General features: G+C 46.7%; 1 protein-coding gene across 1 annotated transcript in view; it reads left to right on the plus strand.

Annotated features, from left to right (window-relative positions):
• Dnah8 (dynein axonemal heavy chain 8) overlaps positions 1–20,460 on the plus strand; it is a 233,474-nt gene that overhangs the window by 89,343 nt on the left and 123,671 nt on the right. Inside the window, exons 42-55 of the mRNA XM_028885049.2 lie at positions 4,029–4,201; positions 5,251–5,429; positions 7,467–7,654; positions 8,967–9,053; positions 9,145–9,252; positions 9,748–9,882; positions 11,570–11,731; positions 13,430–13,676; positions 13,817–14,058; positions 14,577–14,717; positions 15,272–15,509; positions 17,972–18,114; positions 18,583–18,717; positions 19,504–19,626. Coding sequence (XP_028740882.1) covers positions 4,029–4,201; positions 5,251–5,429; positions 7,467–7,654; positions 8,967–9,053; positions 9,145–9,252; positions 9,748–9,882; positions 11,570–11,731; positions 13,430–13,676; positions 13,817–14,058; positions 14,577–14,717; positions 15,272–15,509; positions 17,972–18,114; positions 18,583–18,717; positions 19,504–19,626 — 2,301 coding nt within the window. The remainder of the gene's footprint in view (positions 1–4,028; positions 4,202–5,250; positions 5,430–7,466; positions 7,655–8,966; positions 9,054–9,144; positions 9,253–9,747; positions 9,883–11,569; positions 11,732–13,429; positions 13,677–13,816; positions 14,059–14,576; positions 14,718–15,271; positions 15,510–17,971; positions 18,115–18,582; positions 18,718–19,503; positions 19,627–20,460) is intronic.

The following is a 20,460-nucleotide window of genomic DNA, read 5'->3' on the forward strand; positions in this document are numbered from 1 at the left end:
GGATCCTCGTTTTGGGTTTTAAACTTTGGCTATCAATTATGTTTTTTATGAACTTATCTAGCACACACACAAAACAAAACACTGTCATAATTGAAACGAGAAAAACAATTATCTTTTAGTACAGTGTAACTCTTAGAAAAGAGTCTAAGGAAACGTATTATTAGATGAGGAAAGACAGAATACAGGCAAAAGGACACACGGGTTGTAAAAAGGGTGTAGAGTTATTTTTTCCAGGGACTATTTTGAAAGTCTGGAACCAGTTGGTTTGTTAAGAATTCATTGCTCTGCTGAACAAATGCCCAGGTGCATGCTGTGGTTGAGTCAGGACAGGGCATGAACGGTGGTGGACCGGTTGAGGAAGGAGAACTTGAAGTTGAGTGGAAACAAGCCTGAGTGATTGTGTGCGGCTGTCGTCTAGTTGTTAGCATCCGACAGAACTTGACTGGGAAAGAGTCTACAGGGCAGGGGTATGTGACGAGTGTCCTCATTCCCCTTGGAAATAGGATTCTAATGATGGCTTTGGGCCTGGTCAGGTTCTCCTAAAGCTGGAACCCCAAGCGTGCCTCAGTTTCTTTTTCTGTTATTATGATTAAAACTCTGACAAAAATCAAGTCTAGAGAGAGTTTGTTTTGGCTCACGGTTCAAGGCACAGTTCACCATGCCAAGGGCATCAAGCAGGAGCAGCTCAAGGTGGCCCAAGGTCACATCATAACCACAGCCAGGAAGTGGAAGATGATGATGAATGCATGCAGCTCTGAATGTATGCACCTCTGAACGTGTGCTGCTCTGAACATGAGCTGTAGCAGGAATTTTAACAGTTCTTATTAATAAAATAGAACCTGAGGCCAGTTATTGGGGTGAACACTGGAAGATCAGAGAGACAGAACAAGCCACAGCTAACCTCACCTGGCCAACTTCTCAGCTGGTCTTGTTTCCTCAGACTGGAAGCCTGAGTCAAAGACTATGAAACTCACGCTCCGCTCTGATGTACTCTTCCAGCAAGGAGTCACCTCCTAAAGGTTCCATAGCCTCCTGAAACAGCACCCCAGCCCGGGTACAGTGAAATATGTGATTCCATGGGGGGACGCCTCTCATTCACGCCGACCACCACCCTTCCCTTTCTCCACCTACAGAGTCCAAGATCCCAGTCAGGGAAAGAGGTTCTGCACAGCAGGTGGGCTGTCCCACCTCAATGTAATCAGGAAACCCTCCCAGGCCTGACCCCCTCCGAGGCCTGACCCCCTCCCAGGCCTGACCCCCTCCCAGGCCTGACCCCCTCCCAGGCCTGACCCCCTCCCAGGCATGGACCCCTCCCAGGCCTGACCCCCTCCCAGGTGACACTAACAACAGGACAGGAGGCCGTGGTGGTTTCCCTGCCCCATCTTTCAGTCTGTACCATTGCTTTCTTCAACGCCATTTGACTCATCTTTAAAGGCCTCGCTGTCCTTCGTGGTGGACACATAATCCATAGGTCTCAGGGACTTCTGTAGAGAAGCTGATATAGACCCACCTCCTTCAAATTTGTCCCCAAAGCCCGGCTTATGTAAGGGACCTGTACTGATGACTCTTGGAAGGACATTTGGCCAGCCCACTGATTCCCTTACAATCCCCACCCTCATTTTTTCTAAACATTATGTGCTGATGACTTTCACTGGCTTCTCCCAGGAGCTTACTAGGAGGCAGAATCTTCAGTTCTGGCCCACCTCTGCCTGCAGAGTCCGAGTCAGATTCCTGAGTGGTTCAAATGTGGAAGTGTAAGGGAAGGGGCTAGAGAGACAGGTTAGTGGTTAAGAGCACTCACTGCTCTTTCAGAGGATATGGATCTGGTTCCCAGCACTCATTAGGAGGCTTACAACCACCTGGCCAGTTCTAGGGGACCTAATTTCCTGTGTTACCTCTGTGGGCACCCACACATGCATGCGCACACACACACACACACACACACACACATATGTTTGAAAAGTATGAAATAAGCTGCAATCAGATTTTCTCCAGATCATACTAATCATGATTTGGCATTTTTTTTTTTTGTTACCTGCACAGTCGTATTGACATTCCACAAAATGCACCCAGGAATGCTGGTGTGGAGTCTGTTTTTGTCCCTGCTGTGAACACACTATTGGGCGTGTTTGTACAGCCCTGGCTGATGTGAGGTCCTGTGGGAGTCAGTACTGAGGAGAGCCGCTTTACTTTCTGTACAGAATGGATTTTTTTTTTTTTTTTTTTTTTTTTTTTTGACAAGAGACATAAACGGCTGGGAATTGAGCTCATTGGGAGGACGTTTGCTTAGCCTGTGTGACACCCCCGGGTCACTCCCCAGCACCACAGGTACAAAAGCCGGCAAGAACAAAGCCAAACTGGGGCACGGTGAAAACTGTGAAGCTGTTTTCCTTGTGTCCCGATCCCACCTGGCCTCGGAGTCAGTTTGCAAACCAGCTAAAACTTTGTGGCATGGTCAGCATATATGCCTCTTATTTGTCTGATTCTTACAGTCTATGACAATATGCCACCAGAATTTGATACCTCTGTTGGCTACCCTCTCCCCCTCCACCTCATTCTTACCATCTCAATAGGTCATCGAAAGTTCCTGGCTGACTGCATCTCCATGGCTGTGGTCCCTGAGTCAGGGGACATAGTCTCTGGGGCTGGATCCAGGCTATGTCATCCAAGAGCAGATCATTTAATGTGGCGAACACAAACAGTTTTGGGTGGGGAATCAGAATCCTAGGCTGGAGGGAAAGGCATGGTCATGCTACAAAAGGGCAAGACGGTGAATAGCAAGACTTAGGGAGATCTGAGGCGGAGGGATACCCAGCCAGGTGAGCATCCAAACACTGTAGATATTTCCAGATGTCTGTTTTTAGTGCCATCTGGAATGGCCTGGAAGTGACCTCGTGGATATGAGGGCAATTTGTGTGTGTGTGTGTGTGTTTGCCTACATGTATGTATTTGCACCATGTGCATGCAGTACCCACAGAGGCCAGAAGAGGGAGTCAGAACTCCTGGAACTTGACTTCCAGGTTGGTTCCTTGAATAGGCAGGACTGAGATTTTTCCAGGCTTACCAGGGGAAAGTCAGAAGGTGCCTCAGAATGTGGCTGTGGTGGGTGGGTTCCTGAAAGTATCAACTTGCTTTCTGTCTCTTCTAATGGACCTTTCTCTGAAGTTACAACCATGGTGGTGATCACCTGGAGCTTCTTGCCTCCCGGTACATGCTGAAGACCTGTCAGATTGGGAGGCAAACACTAGTGCTGGGACAGAGAGACATATGCATATACCTAGCTACATACTCCTTGTTTATCACCTCTAGTGGCTTCCAGCTGCTGTGAAGAGAGTCTCCTAAACTCTTCCCATGACCCTTTGAGGCCCCTACACACATTCTGTCCTCAGCAGTACTGAACATTTTTCAGTTATTGAACATGCTAAGTAGATCTGGGCCTTTGTTTTCCCTGCCATATTTCTATTGTTTAGACAGATTTCAGTTCAGATATGTTTGCCTCCAAGTCTCTACTTCCTAGACCAGATTAGGTCCTATTGCTACACATTTCTGTGGGCCTTGAATTTCTTCTTTGTAAATTGTGTGTGTGTGTGTGTGTGTGTGTGTGTGTGTGTGTGTGTGTGTGTATCTGCACCAAGTGCATGCAGTGCCCATGGAGGCCAGAAGAGGGAGTCAGAACCCCTGGAACTGGAGCCACCGTGTGGGTGCTGGGAACTGAACCTGGGGCCTTGCCAAGAGCAGCAAGTGCTCTTAATTGCTGAGCCATCTCCCTTGACTTACTTTAGTAGTGTGGTTTGTATTTCATTGAAATTTCTTGACTTTGCCCCACGCCCACATTTTTGGTAAGCTCCAGAAAGAGACACCGTGTCCTTCTGTGTTCACCCAGTGTGGGGTCAGCACAAGAAGGCCAGCAATAACTACTGTTAAACGGCGACTAACCAGCTCACTTGTGAGTGACTCGACTCCATCCACTGGCCTGTTTTAGGCTATAGCAGGTCAGTTTGTAACATTTCGTGCTTCCTGTTTTCAAGGTAAAAATGCACATCAAGTCTGTTACTGACTTCGAATGGCTGAAACAGAGCAGATTTTATTTCAAAGAAGATCTGGATCAGACCGTGGTGTCCATCACAGATGTTGATTTCATTTACCAAAATGAGTTCCTGGGGTGCACCGATCGCCTTGTGATCACCCCGTTAACTGACAGGTAGGAAACCCGGAGCTTGTGGTTACACTTGATAATTAAATGACATGCTTAGGAGGCCTAACAAAACCACACTGAAATATTCATGAGCTCATGGTGCTGTGGTCTCGGGTCTGCGCTGGGTCATCAAAGGCAGCCTAACAATGAAATAACCCTCGCTGTTGCTTACACGAACACAGGCGTTAATGTTTTATGAAGTAGAAACAGATGAAAGAATAAAATCAAGATTGAATGTTTGCTTTGGGTAATTTAATAATGATCTTGAGATTGTGAGAGGAAAAAAAGACCCGAAACCATTAAGGAAGTTAATAACATTGCAAGAAAAGGAAAGCACCTCTGATAGCCTTTAATGTAGTCTCTTGTGCTTGGGGTTTTCGGCGGATTTTATTTTTTTATTTATTTTATTGTTTTGAGACAGGGCCTCACTGTGTACCCCTGGCTGACCTGGAGCTCACAGCAATCCCCCTGCCTCTGCTTCCAGGGTGCTGAGATTAAAGGGAGGAAATCACCACACTCTGCTTTTTCTTTTTTCTTTTTTTTGAGATGTAGCCCTGGCTGGAATTATCTGTGTATCCCGGACAGGCGTTAAACTGGCAGCAATGCCCCTGCCTCTGCGTCCTGACTATTAAAGGGGTACACCTCCACAGCCTGCAGTCTCTCAGTTTCTCAGATGTGGAAACTGAATTTAAAAGTTTAGTTTCTTGGCTGATTCTGTCTCCGTCAAGGACAGGTCCTGTCCCCGGGCAAGATGTGACCCTTCTCTATCTCTACTATCCCACCGCATGCAGTTCAGTAGGCTGGACACGGCAAGCACTCAGCAAGTGTCTGTAGCATTGACTGAAAGCAGATGTTGGGTGATTTCCTCCTGCCATGTTGACCGAGTCTGCTTCCAGGTAAAATGACAGCAGGCAGGCCCGTTTCGTGTATTTCAGCTTCCTCTTGCTCTCTCCCATCCCACTCTGTTCAGTTGCCTGTTTCATGCGGGCCGTTCAAGCTCCGTGTCGGACAGGCTCTTCTGAGCCACCCGGGACCTGTTTCTTCCTGTGTTGCAGATGCTACATCACGCTGGCTCAGGCTTTGGGGATGAACATGGGTGGGGCTCCAGCAGGACCCGCCGGCACCGGGAAAACGGAGACCACCAAAGACATGGGCAGGTGTCTGGGGAAGTACGTGGTTGTGTTCAACTGCTCGGATCAGATGGATTTCCGAGGCCTGGGGAGGATTTTCAAAGGCAAGTGTCTGATAGTTTTATTTTTCCATTGCCCCTCGATATTTTCTGATAGAAATGTAAAATGGCACTACCATCATTAGGCTAGGTTGGTTTATATAATATGGCAATCTTTCTGGATTAAAAGTGACCAGGTAGCATAAGTTCAATGTGGCTCAATACTGCTGGTCATGTTATATTGCATGCATTGAATGTGTATTGGAATTTGAAGACAGAATCAATTCGTAACAGTCAAACAGTAGTGGAGGAGAGCTGGTCTTCATAGCAGATGGGTGCATGCAGCTTCCCCTTGCTGTGGTAAAGCCCACTGAAATGAAAGTGGCTTTTTTTTTTTTTTTTTTTTTTTTTTTTTTTTTTTTTTTTTAATAGTACAGTTACACTAGAAAACAAGAAGCAGGTTGGCAATCAGAGACTGAGAATTCTTGAGAAAAATCTTAGAAGATGGGTAGGCAAGAGTTGATTTCAGGTAACACTGAGGGGAAAAAAAAAAAAAACCACATCCAAGGGCACATCAGTGTCAGCACTCAGTCTGGCTTTGTAACACAGCTCTCTGAAATAGGAGTCCTGCCAGAGGCCATCCCCAGGTAGGGCCTCTGCAAGGGTCAGATGGCAGGTCCCAAGCCCAGAAGGAGCTCTCCTGCCAATTCCATCCTTTCCTCCAAAGCACCGGCAGCTGGCATCTCAAGCAGGAATTTGCATTTGTGCTAAGACATAACGTAGTAAAAACCCATGAGCTCACCATAACCAGAAGAGCTTGGGGTGGTACCCAGAATGATAAAGACGCTACAGGGCTGATGGTATATAGCTCAGACCATAGAGTGATTGCCTAGCCAGGGCGGCATCCTCAGTACTGTATAAGCAGTGTCTAGTGGTGCACACCTGTAATCCCAGTACTCGAGTGGGTAGAGACAGGAGGATCAGGAGGTCAAAGCTAGTCTTGGCTACAGAGTGGGTTCAAGGCAAGTGTGGGATACATGAGGCCTTGTCTCAAAGAATTAAACACACACACACACACACACACACACACACACACACACACACACGAGAGAGAGACACAGAGAGAGAGAGAGACAGAGAGAGAGAGACAGAGAGAGAGACAGAGAGAGAGAGCACATAAAGACTGCTAAGTTGAATTAAAGAGGAAACAGAAGGAAACTCAATAAACTCAGTGAAATTAATAGCTTCAGAGAGATTTGAGACTTTATGCTCTTCAGCCAACTGAAGAAACCAGGCTGTTAAGAAAAAATAACAATTGAGACACAAGGAGAATGAAACTACAATTTACGAGGAAAAAATAACCACCCTCTCTTGAGTGACAAAAAGATGAGATGGAAGGTTTGACAGGAAAACGTTAAGGGAATAAACATCCCCACATCCTCAGAATGGTCGTCCCCAAGTGGGAGAGGAGATTGGGCAAATAATGATGAAGGAAATAAAGCATTTCACACAGCTGTAGGTGATGAAGGTTTTTCATCCTTAGAGGATCGGTAAGGAAGAGCGTTCGTGATCTCCAGGTCTGCCTTTGTGCTTGGTTTTGTAAGAAATACATAAAACCCCTCTGGCCATCTCATCCTGCAACCTGACATTCCTATCTCAGTGTAATAAAAAAGTGAAATAAAATAAAAAACCAAAACCAAAACCAAAACCAAAAACAAAAAACAACCAAAGTCAGAGAGATTGAATCTGGCTGAGAGGCATCCCATATTGTGCCATTTTCCCCAGAGACCAGAGAGCTGTTTTTCTCCATCCTCACTGAAGGTGGTCATTACAGACAGGATCGGATTTTATCACTTCTCAGGACACCTGCCTGCAATGTCATATTTACATTTTCCTTTCAACACTGTACTGTTTTCACTGCGTTTGGTGATGATATGCAAATAATTAAACATCTCCCATAACAAGAATGAAATATGTCTCCATAAACAGCCCGATGTGAAACTTCACATAAATTGTATTTAGGCGTAATTGTTGGGGAACACTTGCTATCAAGAAGGTACCTCGAGAAGTGAAACTTTGCAAATTAACCATTTCTCATGCCAGGTCTTGCACAGTCGGGTTCCTGGGGCTGTTTTGATGAGTTTAACAGAATTGAATTGCCTGTGTTATCTGTGGCGGCCCAACAAATTTACATAGTTTTGACAGCGAGGAAAGAGAGGAAAAAACAGTTCATTTTCTCAGACGGAGATTGTGTGGATTTAAACCCAGAATTTGGAATCTTCCTGACAATGGTGAGATCATAGGCCTAAAATGCAAGTTGATGGGTTTAATTGTTACAGATACAAATAGATGAGTCTGTGTATTACAGGACAAGTTAACCAGAAGTCACGGACTCTTCTCTTCATGTGGGTTTTAAAAAAAAGGCTCACTTTAAGTTAATTATGTGTGTCTATGTGTGGGTATGTGCATGTGAGTGTAGGTACCTGTAGAAGCCAGAAGAGGGCATCAAATACCCTGGCACTGACGTTTACAGGTAGTTGTGAGATTGTGAAGTTTATAGGTAGTTGTGGCGTGGACGCATTACTTACAAATGCGAGTTTCTTAAAACCACAAAGATACCTTTCTTTCTCACACCTCATGTCCGCTATGGGTTGTCTAGGGTGGCAACTGAGAGGTCAGGGTGAGCTTTGCACATCCTTACTCTGGTATTAGGCTGATCAGGTGGTCACTGTCTCAATCACTGTTAGATGGTATAGCGAAAAGAAAATCAATAATCACGCTTTGGCTTAGAGTTTCCATCCCGAAGGGACACCCACAGGTCTCATGGGGCAAACTACCTTCAAGGGGGCCTAGAGGGTGGGTGGGATTCTATAGGCAGAAGGAGGAAGGAATGGTGATGACGATCACATGCCTATTGCCTCCTCCTAGAGCTGCAAGAGCCTCTGGGGAAATGTCTTCTAGTTGAGATGTTTCAGGCTCAAATCACAGAGCCAGTAAGGGAAGTGAGCTGTTGTGTGTACTATGTGTGCAGGTGTATGCATGCATACTTGCACATGCGCCCACGTACGGGCATGTGGAGGCCCGAGGTAGCTGTCAGGAGTCTTTCTGTATTGAACACCTTTTGAAACAGCACCTCTTGCTGGAACTGGAGTTACAGATGGTCGGGAGCCACAATGTGGGTGCTGGGAACCGAACCTGGGTTTTCTAAGAGCAGACAGCACTCTTAGCCACTCAACTATCCCTCCAGCCCCTCTCTTTACTACCATATTTCAGCTCATAATTACTCAGGACTATTTATTCAGCTCTGTTTTTCCCCTTTCTATATTTTAAACCAATAGACACACAGATGCTTAATTTTTTTTGCAAAACTATGTGTAGCTTTAATAATGAATTGAAAATGGATATATTAGAAAAGGTGTGATATGAAATGTTATTAAATATGGATGGCTCAGTACACATTTTTAAGAAAGTATGGATGTTTTATATATTTAATATTTTTGTGCAGTGCCTTACAGTCTGAATTAGGGGCCTGAAATGTATTTATGTACAGGAAGTAAAAAACTTGAACCAATAATTAAAAATTAAATATATTTTAACTCTTAGAACCCTGGTTATGCTGGGCGCCAGGAGCTGCCAGAAAACTTAAAAATCCAGTTTCGAACGGTTGCAATGATGGTCCCTGACAGGCAGGTATGTGTCAGGACTTAGAAGGGTGATATGTGGTGTTTACTTTTCCTCCGAGTAACGTTGCTTTAAAATGTCTCACTGTGTTAATCTGCAGATCATTATGCGAGTTAAACTTGCAAGCTGTGGTTTTCTTGAAAATGTTATCTTGGCCCAAAAGTTTTATGTTCTCTATAAACTCTGCGAAGAACAACTTACTAAACAGGTAACAGCATATTTATTATTTTCATAAGTATAGAATTTAAGTTTTGTTTTACTTTTTTTTTTTAAATTATGTGTATGTATGTGTGAGTATGTGCATGTAAGTGCTGGTACCCACAGAGGCCAGAAGGGGGCATCAGATCCATCTGAGCTAGAGTTGCAAGTGTTTGGAAGGGGCCAGATGTGGTGGGTCCTGGGAACTGAACATGGGTCCTCTGCAAGAGGCTAGGCATTTAAAATCTGTTGTTTGTCTCTCAGACTGCACCTGACTGTCTCATTCTGGAAAGCAACATAGGTTCGAATTCTGTCATGTTACCTTGCTTTTTCTGATGGAATGATTCTTTTCTCACCCAAAGGAAAGGGAGAATAATTGTGGTCCCGACACTTTGTAGAATAACCACTCCACAATGCCAGCAGAATATCTGTCTATCTGGACAGGGTGAGCCTGCACCTGGGATTCTTCAATGAAGTGTCTTTGTTCTCTCTTTCCCCATCCTAGGTCCACTATGACTTTGGACTGAGAAATATCCTGTCTGTGCTGAGGACCCTTGGATCTCAGAAAAGAGCCCGGCCGGAAGACAGCGAGCTGAGCACGGTCATGCGAGGGCTCAGAGACATGAACCTTTCCAAACTGGTGAATATCTCTGAACTCTCTCTCCCAGGACCCTGACAATGCTTCTTTCTGTTCACCTGGCCAGTGGGGGGTGTGCTCATGTTGAGTTCTGAACACTAACAGCCACAAAGACAGCAGGTGCGTTTCGCGGGCACACAACGAAAGTGCCTCCCCTTGTCGGTCGTATGTAGTACATCAGGCCGTCAGAGAGAGGGTTGCTGCTGCGCCAGATTTTCATTCCAGTTTCCTTTAAAATCCTTTTTGAATTTTAATTTTTTATTTATACATATGAGGGTTTTTTGTTTTTATTTTTGCCTGCATGTATGTTTGTTTATATGTGTACCATGTATGCGAAGTGTCTTCAGAGGAACTGGAGTTATAGGTGGCTGCGAGCCACCGTGTGGTTCTCTGCAAGAACAAGTGCTGTTAATCACTGAGCCGTCTCTCCCGCCCCCTTAAAAAACTGAGAAATTCCTGGGTGGTGGTGGCAGCATTTGCCTTTAATCCCAGCACTCGGGAGGCAGAGGCAGGCGGATCTCTGTGAGTTTGAGGCCAGCCTGGGCTACCAAGTGAGTTCCAGGACAGTCTCCAAAGCTACACAGAGAAACTGTCTTGAGAAATTACATGAGAAGGAACCTTGTGTAGCAAATTGACATTCTGGTCTCTAAGCTAGCCACGAGCATCTGTCTGCAGAGTTTATTGTATTTGCAAATCCTCTTCAGATGTACTTTTTTGTTAGACCCTCTCAGCATCTCTGGCAGGTTGACCTACTGTCATTTATTTGAGTGGGGCAACTCGGAGAGGTGAGAGGACCCATCCATAATTATAGTCAGCCTACTTTCTGATGCCAGGTCCTCTGTTCCTTATTCTTGGAACTTTGACAATCAAGAAAGTATCTCTCTCTCTCTCTCTCTGTGTGTGTGTGTGTGTGTGTGTGTGTGTGTGTGTGTGTGTGTAGTGCTCAATGATTAAGAACACTTGCTGCTCTTCCTGAGGATCTGAGTTCAGTTTCTAGCGCCCATGTATGCTAGCTCAAAACTGCCTATAGCTCTTGCTCCAGGGAATCCTGTGCCCTCTTGTGCCCACTGTGTGTCACTGCACTCAGGTGCACATACCCACACACAGACACATAAGTAAAAATAAATCTTAAAGCAAAAAGCATCAGGGGGGAGCTTCAGAGGATAGAAGAGATTGAGAAGGACTGGAAGTTGGGAATGGGGCAACTGTGTATTAATGAACACAGCACAGGAAGAGACATGGAGTCATCTTGCTGAAGCCGACTCCTTAAAAATAAAGGCAGGACACCGCTTGGGTGGGGTGCCCAGCCACTGATGGATGGAATCACTGAGGGTGAGGGGTATGTATTTCCTGCTGTAAATGCATACAGTGATTTATTTATGTGGGCTATTGATACTCTGTTTCTATGAGGAGGGGATATACATAAGATGAACATGAAAATGAGCCTGTGAGAGGCAGAAAAACAAATGAGATGGAACACACATCAAGGCTAGATTGTAGAATGCCAAGGGATGCTGAGTGCCGTGGGGGTTCGGTGGTGGTGCTGAGAAAGTGTTAGAGGGTGCCAAGTCTGCTTCAGAGACAGGAAGTGATTCTCTGGGCATAAAGCAGTGAGGACCATGCATATATCCTACTCAGCTAAGACATGATTGTTGACCAAATACGTCTGTGTTCATGTATACCATCTTAGGTTGATGAAGACGAGCCCCTGTTCCTCAGCTTGATCAACGACCTGTTTCCAGGGTTACAGCTGGACAGCAGTACTTACGTGGAACTGCAAGCAGCAGTGACCAACCAGGTCAACCTCGAAGGCCTGATTAACCACCCGCCCTGGAACCTCAAATTAGTGCAGGTAAGGGCCTCGGAACCCCAGAGCGAGCACACAGCGGCGGTCACGATGGTGGATCTTACCCCATCATGCTTACTCCATGTTGAGGGTCGAAACTGAAAATGCTGGGCAGCCATCATTACCAGAGGAATCCTCAGGGGGTGGTGTTTGTTTTTGTAAGAAAGAATTTGTCCCGTCTTGGTGAAATCTAGCCGTCATTTAGTCTAGCTGCTACTTAACCCTCGTGAGAAGGTCGATGGTAACCAGAATTTGGGAACAGTTGGGGTAGGAGGTGACAACCCAGGTGGCTTCTTGCAGTCACGCTGGCAGTATTACTTGCAGCTGACAACTCAGGGTTGCTCGCACGCGTGTGTGTGTGTGTGTGTGTGTGTGTGTGTGTGTGTGTGTGTGTGTGTATGTGTGTGTGTGTGTGTTAGTTGTCTAACCCAGACTGGCTTAGAACTTCCCATGTAGTTGAGGATGGCCCTGAACCCTAGACCTGTAGCTGGAGTTTTCTCCAGTCCCGCTTAGGCCTGCAGCCGCTCAGACCCAAGTAAACACACAGACGCTTATATTAATTAAAACTGTTTGGCCTAATGGCTCAGACTTTTTGCTAGCTAGATCTTACACTTAAATTAACCCGTAATTCTTATTTATGTTTAGCCATGTGGCTTGTTGTCTTTTCCCAGTTCTGCCTTCACATCTTGCTTCTCATGGCAGCATCTGGCAGCGGCTCCCGACTCAGCCTTCTTCTTCCCAGAATCCTCCTCTCTGCTTGTCCCGCCTATACTATACTTCCTGCCTGGCTTACTGGCCCATCAGCATTTTATTTATCAATCAGCCAGAGCAACACATTCACAGCATACAGAAAGACATCCCCAGCATAGACAATCCTCCTGCCTCTGTCTCTGGAGTCTTGGGGTCACAGGTGTGCACCACTACTCCCACTGTAGACTGAGTATTCAAAAGCCAAGGGCTTCATGAGTGCTAGTCATGCCCTCCATGACTGAGCTGTGTCCACAGCCCACTCTGTGCTGTGTCCTTAGGAGGCCTCTGTGAATCCCCTCTCCCATTCCCACGTACCCAGTTTCTGTATGCTTCTACTTCTAGTAGCAAATGGAAGACTGAAGCCTCTTTGTGTGTGGGCACATGAGCAGGCATTGCCTGAGCTCTTACTACGCCAAGTGCCACCGTCATCATCTTAAGGGAGAATGGACGGGTGAGGGGAAAGGAAGGACAGACTCCTCTGATTCGAAGACGGGGAGTCCTTGTTGGGATCATGCTTGTCTGCCCGATGCTGGTGTCCTCCATTGCCATATTCCCATCCCCGGGCTGTTCTCTCCATAACCTTCTCTAAGGGTACTCCCGGAATAAATACCTTACACAGGAAAAATTCACGCTGTGCTTTTGGAGACCCAGAAGGCTTTGCGTTTCTGCTTTCCACCACCGGGGGGCGACATCACCACACCGCAGGCACACTCAGATCCCAAGGCGCATAATAAGAGCTGGTCCTGTATTAATTATTTCCAAAATGTAATTCAACTCCCATGTTGTCATTATTTTATTATCACTTATGCCGTTTTTAACGGGATGCCAGTTTTCTTCCCGCATCCAGTAAAAACAAAGAACACTTGAATGTCATTTAAAGCCTTTGAAATTTCGGCTAACTCACACGAAAGCCAGCCAGAGACGAATAACCTAATGTGTCGTTTGATCGTGTAGTTATATGAGACCTCGCTGGTACGGCACGGCCTGATGACTCTTGGGCCCAGTGGTTCCGGGAAGACGGCGGTCATTACAATTCTGATGAAGTCGTTAACAGAATGTGGGAGGCCTCACAGAGAGATGCGGATGAATCCAAAGGCCATTACCGCACCCCAGATGTTTGGCCGACTGGATACAGCCACCAATGACTGGACAGACGGAATCTTTTCCACTCTGTGGAGGAAGACATTGAAGGCTAAAAAGGGTACGCACGGGCCCTCCCTCTGAGTCTGCTTTTTCTAGGCAAACTTAACAATGACCCAGTATTTGGTTAGTTTTCCGTTTTTTTATTTGCTGATGGAAAAATCGATTGATCTTCCCCTACTCCCCTGTCCTTGTTTGCAGGTGAAAACATCTTCCTCATTTTAGATGGCCCCGTGGATGCCATTTGGATCGAGAATTTAAACTCTGTGTTGGATGACAATAAGACACTCACCCTGGCTAACGGGGACCGTATCCCCATGGCCCCCAGCTGTAAGCTGCTGTTTGAGGTGCACAACATTGAGAATGCTTCTCCTGCGACCGTGTCAAGGATGGGCATGGTGTACATCAGCAGCTCGGCTCTCAGCTGGAGGCCAATATTGCAGGTGGGGACCGGAAACGGGCAGGGGTCTGCATGTCTCCAGCATTCTCCATTTTGCTTGTGTGTATCTGTGTGTGTGTGTGTGTGTGTGTGTGTGTGTGTGTGTGTGTGTGTGTGTGTGTCTGTGTGTGTGTGTGTGTAGGTACTCATGTGTGGGTCCATGTGGAGGCCAGAAGACAACCTTGGGGGTGTTGTCTCTCAATCTATCCTGCCGTTCACACTTCTTTTATTTTTGAGACTGTCTCTCTCACTGGCCTGGAATTTGTCACGTAGGCTTGTGTGGTTAGTCTGTGAGTGTCAAGGATCTGCCTGTTCCCACTTCCCCAACGCTAGGATCATAAACATGTGTCATCATGCCTAGCTTTTCTTTTCTTTCCTTTTTCTTTCTTTTTTTTTAAAATGTGAGTTCTAAGAATTGATCTTCAGTCCTTGAGCTTTCAAGGCAAGCCCTTGATATCAGTTGAGCTGCCTTCCCAGCTCTGTACCTCCTTAGTAAGCACAGGTACTGTTCTCTGACCCCAGGCATGGTTGAAGAGGCGCACCCAGCAGGAAGCCACGATGTTCTTGGGTCTGTACGACAAGGCCTTTGAAGACACGTACACATTCATGAAACTAAACCTCACCCCCAAAATGCAGCTCCTGGAGTGTAACTACATTGTTCAAGTAAGACTCGGTTTGTTCCCTGCCTCCACTGCTTTAACCTTGGTCGCCACTCGCAGGCATCTAGAAGAGCAAGTCCCCTGGGGGCTTGGGGATCTTTTCCAGATGTGGGTGGGAGGGCTCTGAGAAGTTGAATTCCCAGAGGAGGAAGGATGAATTTTAAATCTAGTAGTCTAACTCTGGAACCAGAAGCAACCTTTGGACACATTTAGAGGGGAGCTTCTGCCTTTTCAGGTTGGGAAAGCGAGGTTCAGTGGCAGGAGTGGGGGGGGGGGGGGTATGGGGATGTGTCGGGGGGAGCGAGGTAAACCCCACACCTGCAGGTTCCCGGCTCACATCATTTCTATTGGTTGCACAGCCTGTCTGAAGCCTTAATTGTCCTTCTAGTGCTGGGAACTATCAAGAGGGCATCAGGCAGTGTCTCAAGATATTTCTGTTTTCTTTTCTCTCCTCCTCCTGCTTTTGATTTTCTGCTTTCAAGTATTTTAACCTGAACATTTTAAAATTGAAAAAAATAAAATAAAATAAAAAAAGATTTTATTTGAAATCTCTTGCAGTCTCTCAATCTCCTGGAAGGTTTAATTCCCTCCAAAGAAGAAGGTGGCATCTCATCCATGGAGCATCTCCATAAGCTGTTTGTGTTTGGCCTCATGTGGAGTTTGGGGGCCCTTTTAGAACTGGAGAGCAGAGAAAAACTCGAAGTCTTTTTACGCAGCCACGGAAGCAAGTTAGACCTGCCAGAAATACCCAAGGGCACCAATCAGACCATGTATGAATTCTACGTTTCTGATAATGGTAAATTATGGGTCAAACAAGACGACTCTAAAATATAAATTTCTAAGAGTTGAGAACTAAGCCAACTAGGAATATAACAGTGGATACCATTGTGAAGATACGTCCGAGATGGGGTTTTCTATACCGGCTGTGCTGGAGGCTGGGACTCTCCTGAGTAACATCTGCTTTGAGAAGCAGTTACTGGCACATCACCTGCTTCCCAGTGCTTAGGGAGCAACGTGGGAACACCCACCGTTGATGAGCCCCAGACTGTCTGGTGCCAATGTCAGAACAGAATAGAGAGAAGGGAGTGGGCAGGGCCATGCTCCTGTGTAGCCCAGGCCCAGCTCCCCTTCCCTTTAAACAAATACCCCTCAACCTGACGCTTTTGTCCAGAACCAGGCTCCGGTTCTTCTAAGCCCCTTAGAGAACAACAACAACAAAAAACCCGATAAACCCTTCCCCATTGCTTCCTGTATTTACCTCTGCTTTCTCCCCAAACCTCCAGCGCAGCAAAGGTATTTTTTGTGTTGAATGCATAAACTCGAAAGGATAAATAGAACGGGAGGGAAGCCAGCAATGAAAACATTGTGATAGCAAGGAAGCTGAAGACAGGAAGTGTTTGATTTAGCATGCGGGGGCGCAGCTAACCCCCGGTTGAGAAGCAATTTGTTGTCCATCTCCAGAACCTCCAGAGGGCCCGGGACGAGGAAAACGGGGAAACAGCGGGGAGGTGGAACTAGTAATCAGAGGGCTGCTTCTCAGTCTCTTTAAGAAAAAGGATTTCCTAGGTCTCTTTCCAAAGCGGCTGCAGGGCAGCTGCACCCACCCGACACCGCAGAGGGCTGAAGGAAGAGCTTCTGATTTACCCAGGCACCTTGCAGGGTGAGAGAAGCCTCACCACCAGGAAGGGCTGCGCATCTGTGTTTGGAAGGGGCGCGCATCCTTCTTGAAAGGACTGAGACAAGTACAAGTGTAGAGGTCAGAAGACAACTCGAGTGAGTTGGTTCTCTCCTCCCACTCTGTGGTTCTGGGCATTGAGCTCCAATTGTCAGGCTTAGCGGCAAGCTCCTTTAGCTGCGGAGTCATCCCATGGGCCCTCTCTAGTCTTAACACTCTAAATGCTTAGTGCTGATGAAATTTGTATGCTCCAGCATCTGTGCCCATGAAGTAACTAATGCATTACTTACTTTGTGCTCATAAAGGGCTCAGTTCTATATTAGCTCATCCTTTAGTTTGTGTGTGTGTGTGTTTGAATGTGTGTGTTTGTCTCTGTATATGTGTGTATACATATTTTTATGTGTGTGTATGTATTCATGTGCCTCTGTGTGGGTGTGTATGTGGGTGTGTATAGTGTGTGTATGCATGTGTATATGTGTGTGTGTGTCTATTATCATCATCATCGGACATCAGTTCTTTTGGAGAGACTGTTTTCTTAGGTCTAGAAGTCTCTGCTTCCAGGCCAGGTGGGGTTACAGTCTGGGTTTGGCCTCTAGCATCAGAAAGTTGGGCTTAGTGTGTGAAACAGTCATTTAGACACCGGGCAAAGGCAGAAAGAGAGCCAAGTCATGAGAGAAAGAGGCTTCTAGCAGCTGTGAGGGAACTGCCAGGCTCATCGGAGCAGGAAGGGATTGATCTGGAGGAGGCCGCTAGGTTAGGGGGCGCAAGATGGAGTCTCGCAGCAGAGGGTCATGCACAGAGAGGAAGAGCCAGAAAAGAGTTGAAACGGGCCGGGCGGTGGCGGTGCATGCCTTTAATCCCAGCACTCGGGAGGCAGAGGCAGGCAGATCTCTGTGAGTTGGAGGCTAGCCTGGGCTACAGAGTGAGCTCCAGGAAAGGCGCAAAGCTACACAGTCGAAATGGACAGACAGACAGACCCCCAGGCAGTGGTGACATCGCACTGTCCGAGGCACTGAAGAGCTGCTAGGCGGTGGACAGGCAGGAACGGGCTCCTTGCTTTTGAACCTACCTGACAGTCGTGGGGCAGTGGGGGCAGTCCGCTCTCAAACCAGCCGCGCATGCGTGTGCATCTCCTTTTCAAGAGCAAAGAAACATTTACCGCCATACTGTAGACTGTAACACATTCAGAACAGGGAGACTTTGTAGCATGCTATGTCTATATCTCAACAGAATAAAGGTTTCAATTAACCCCAAAGTGAACAGAAGAGTGAGCAATGATGAGAACAAATCAATGAGATAGAAACTAGAATAGGGAAGGAAAAAAAAAAGACGGAACCAAAAGGTGGTTCTTTGTAAAGATCAGTAAAAGTAATAAAGCTGTTATTAGCGGTACCAGAGGTTAAAAACATAAGAAGATATAAATTACCACTGACGGGCTGGGAGATAACCTCAGCCAGTGACGTGTTTGTTTACTGTGCTGGTGGGGTGTGTGTGCGCACGCATGTGCGCGCGTGTAATCTATAGCTTTACATAACCATCTAAGGACACGTTTTGACTAACATGAAATTCTACCCATCATGTAGGTGATTGGGAACACTGGAACAAGAGACTTCAGCCATACTACTACCCAACAGACAGCATTCCGGAGTATTCATCCATCTTGGTTCCAAACGTGGACAACATCAGGACCAACTTTTTGATAGACACTATTGCAAAGCAACATAAAGTAAGCGTGGTGACCCCTTGGGTGGTGCCGAACCATGTAGGAAACACATTTCCTCTCACGTACCACAGAGAGAAAACATTAAACCCCAACACATGGGCCCAGATGGGGTGTCGCCGGAGGAGGACCCTTCTGACCGTGGTTTCAGGCTCCAGAGTGGTCTTCCTCTCTGTCTCCCCTGAGCCGATGAGGAACGAGGGTGTCGCCTTTCAGACTTGCTTCTGTCCCCAAAGGGCATGTGAACAGGCAACCAGCTTCTCTTCCAACACCTCAGTATCGCTGTGTGTGCTTTTTACTTGAATTTTTAGTTTCCCTGGGAGTGAGCTGGGTCTAGGTGTGATTGTAGGAAATGATTTAAAAAATGCATAGCATCGGCTCACGGAACAGCAAGTCATAGGAGGTAGAGCCATAAGGTGTTTGGCACTAAACACAGTATGGCTCATCTCAGCACAGTTTCTTCCACAATTGCAGGCTGTTCTGCTCACGGGAGAGCAGGGAACTGCAAAAACTGTAATGGTGAAGGCCTACCTGAAGAAATATGACCCCGAAGTACAGCTGTCCAAGAGTCTGAACTTCTCCTCTGCCACAGAGCCAATGATGTTTCAGGTAGAACCCCTCATTTGCTGTGTAATAAGCATGCTAAAACTTTAAAGTGGTGGTTTCCGTACAGTGAGGGTGCTCTCTGTGTTTTCCCAGACTGTTTAGCAGTTGGCATTGGCTAAATTTGTCTTCTTTTTTTTTGGTTTTCGAGACAGGGTTTCTCTGTGTAGCTTTGGAGCCTTTCCTGGAACTCGTTCTGTAGCCCAGGCTGGCCTCGAACTCACAGAGATCCGCCTACCTCTGCCTCCCGAGTGCTGGGATTAAAGGCATGTGCCACCACTGCCCGGCCAAATTTGCCTTTTTTTTTTTTGTTGACTTATTTATTTATTTTTATTTGTAGGTGTGGGTGTGTATGTGTGTGTACGAGTTTATGTACACTGTATGCATGCAGGAGCCTGAAGAGGCAAGAAGCGGGTGCCAGATCTCCTAGAACTGGCATGTGTGAGCTGCCATGTGGGCGTTGTGAACCAAATCCGGTCCCCTGCCAGAGCAGTGAGCACTCTTTAGGTACTCTTTAAGATACCTCTCCAGACCTAAGTTTGCTCTTGTGTGACTGAATTGGAAGCCAAGCAGTGTGTTTCGGCTTACTGTTGAATTGGAGGCTGAACTTGGGAGCGTGCCAGTTTTAGTATATTGATGGTTCACATTCCCGTCTCTTGTTTTGAAACACTCAAGTGATGCATATCTAATAATTATGCTTGAACTAAACCGGTTCTAGTAGTGAATTATATTGTTTTGAAAACATGGTTAGTTTTAAGGATTGAAATCCAGCGCACGTCTCCTTTTCTCTAGAGAACAATCGAAAGCTACGTGGATAAGAGAATGGGAAGCACCTATGGGCCCCCAGGAGGGAGGAAGATGACTGTGTTTATTGATGACATTAATATGCCCGTGATCAATGAATGGGGAGATCAGGTATGCCTAAGGAACTTTATGTAGCTGATACGTAGCTCCCCTGGAGCTGGAGTTGCGGGAGATGGTGCGTCATGCGAGGTGGGTACCGGGAATTGAAATGGGGTCCTCGGAAAGAGGCACAGTCGGCTGCTAAGCCTCCTTCCAGCCCAGTGTTTTCCATGAAATCAACCACCTGCACATTAAGCCTCATCATAGTTCTCAGCCCTTTTGACTTCTCCTCTTTGAGCCCATCTGCGGTTTGGTGGGACTCCTCATGTCTACTTGGCATCTTGACTTCATGCCCTTCCTGGCTCCTCTGCTTTGGCCTTGCTCTAGGTTTTATCCTTGCTCCCCCTCTCCAGTGACCACCTACTGGCTAAACAATTCCAATCAAGACGACAAAGCACCACGTCTCCTCCACGCATCCAACTGTAGACCATAGTCCCAGTTGACATCATCGGTCAACCCAAGTCATCCCCTGTTAGAGCACCTTACTGTCATGGCCAGCATCCAGTGTGTTCCCAATTCACTCCCAGGGACACACTGCCTCAGGAGCTCCATCTAGCTTGAGTCCGCCAGGCCTGTCCCTGTTCCCACTCTTTATGCCCCCTTGCTGTAGTATCCACCAGAAGAAGCTCTGTGCCCACGCTGAGAGCATTCCTCGTGTAGTTCTGCAAAGCTTCTGTTCTGCTTCTGGGCTGAGGGACTTCAGCGGTTCTCAGAGGTGGAGGCATGTCTAGCTCCGGCCTGCCTCTATTGTCTGTAGAGTTCTAAACTCAGCTGTTCATCTAGGGGGTGTCTAGTCAGACTTAGAAAATCCCAGACTTGTGTGGCAATGAGTCTTGTGTAACTCAG

This window comes from Peromyscus leucopus, chromosome 16_21 (genome assembly GCF_004664715.2).
Source record: "Peromyscus leucopus breed LL Stock chromosome 16_21, UCI_PerLeu_2.1, whole genome shotgun sequence".
NCBI classification, from domain to species: Eukaryota; Metazoa; Chordata; class Mammalia; order Rodentia; family Cricetidae; genus Peromyscus; species Peromyscus leucopus.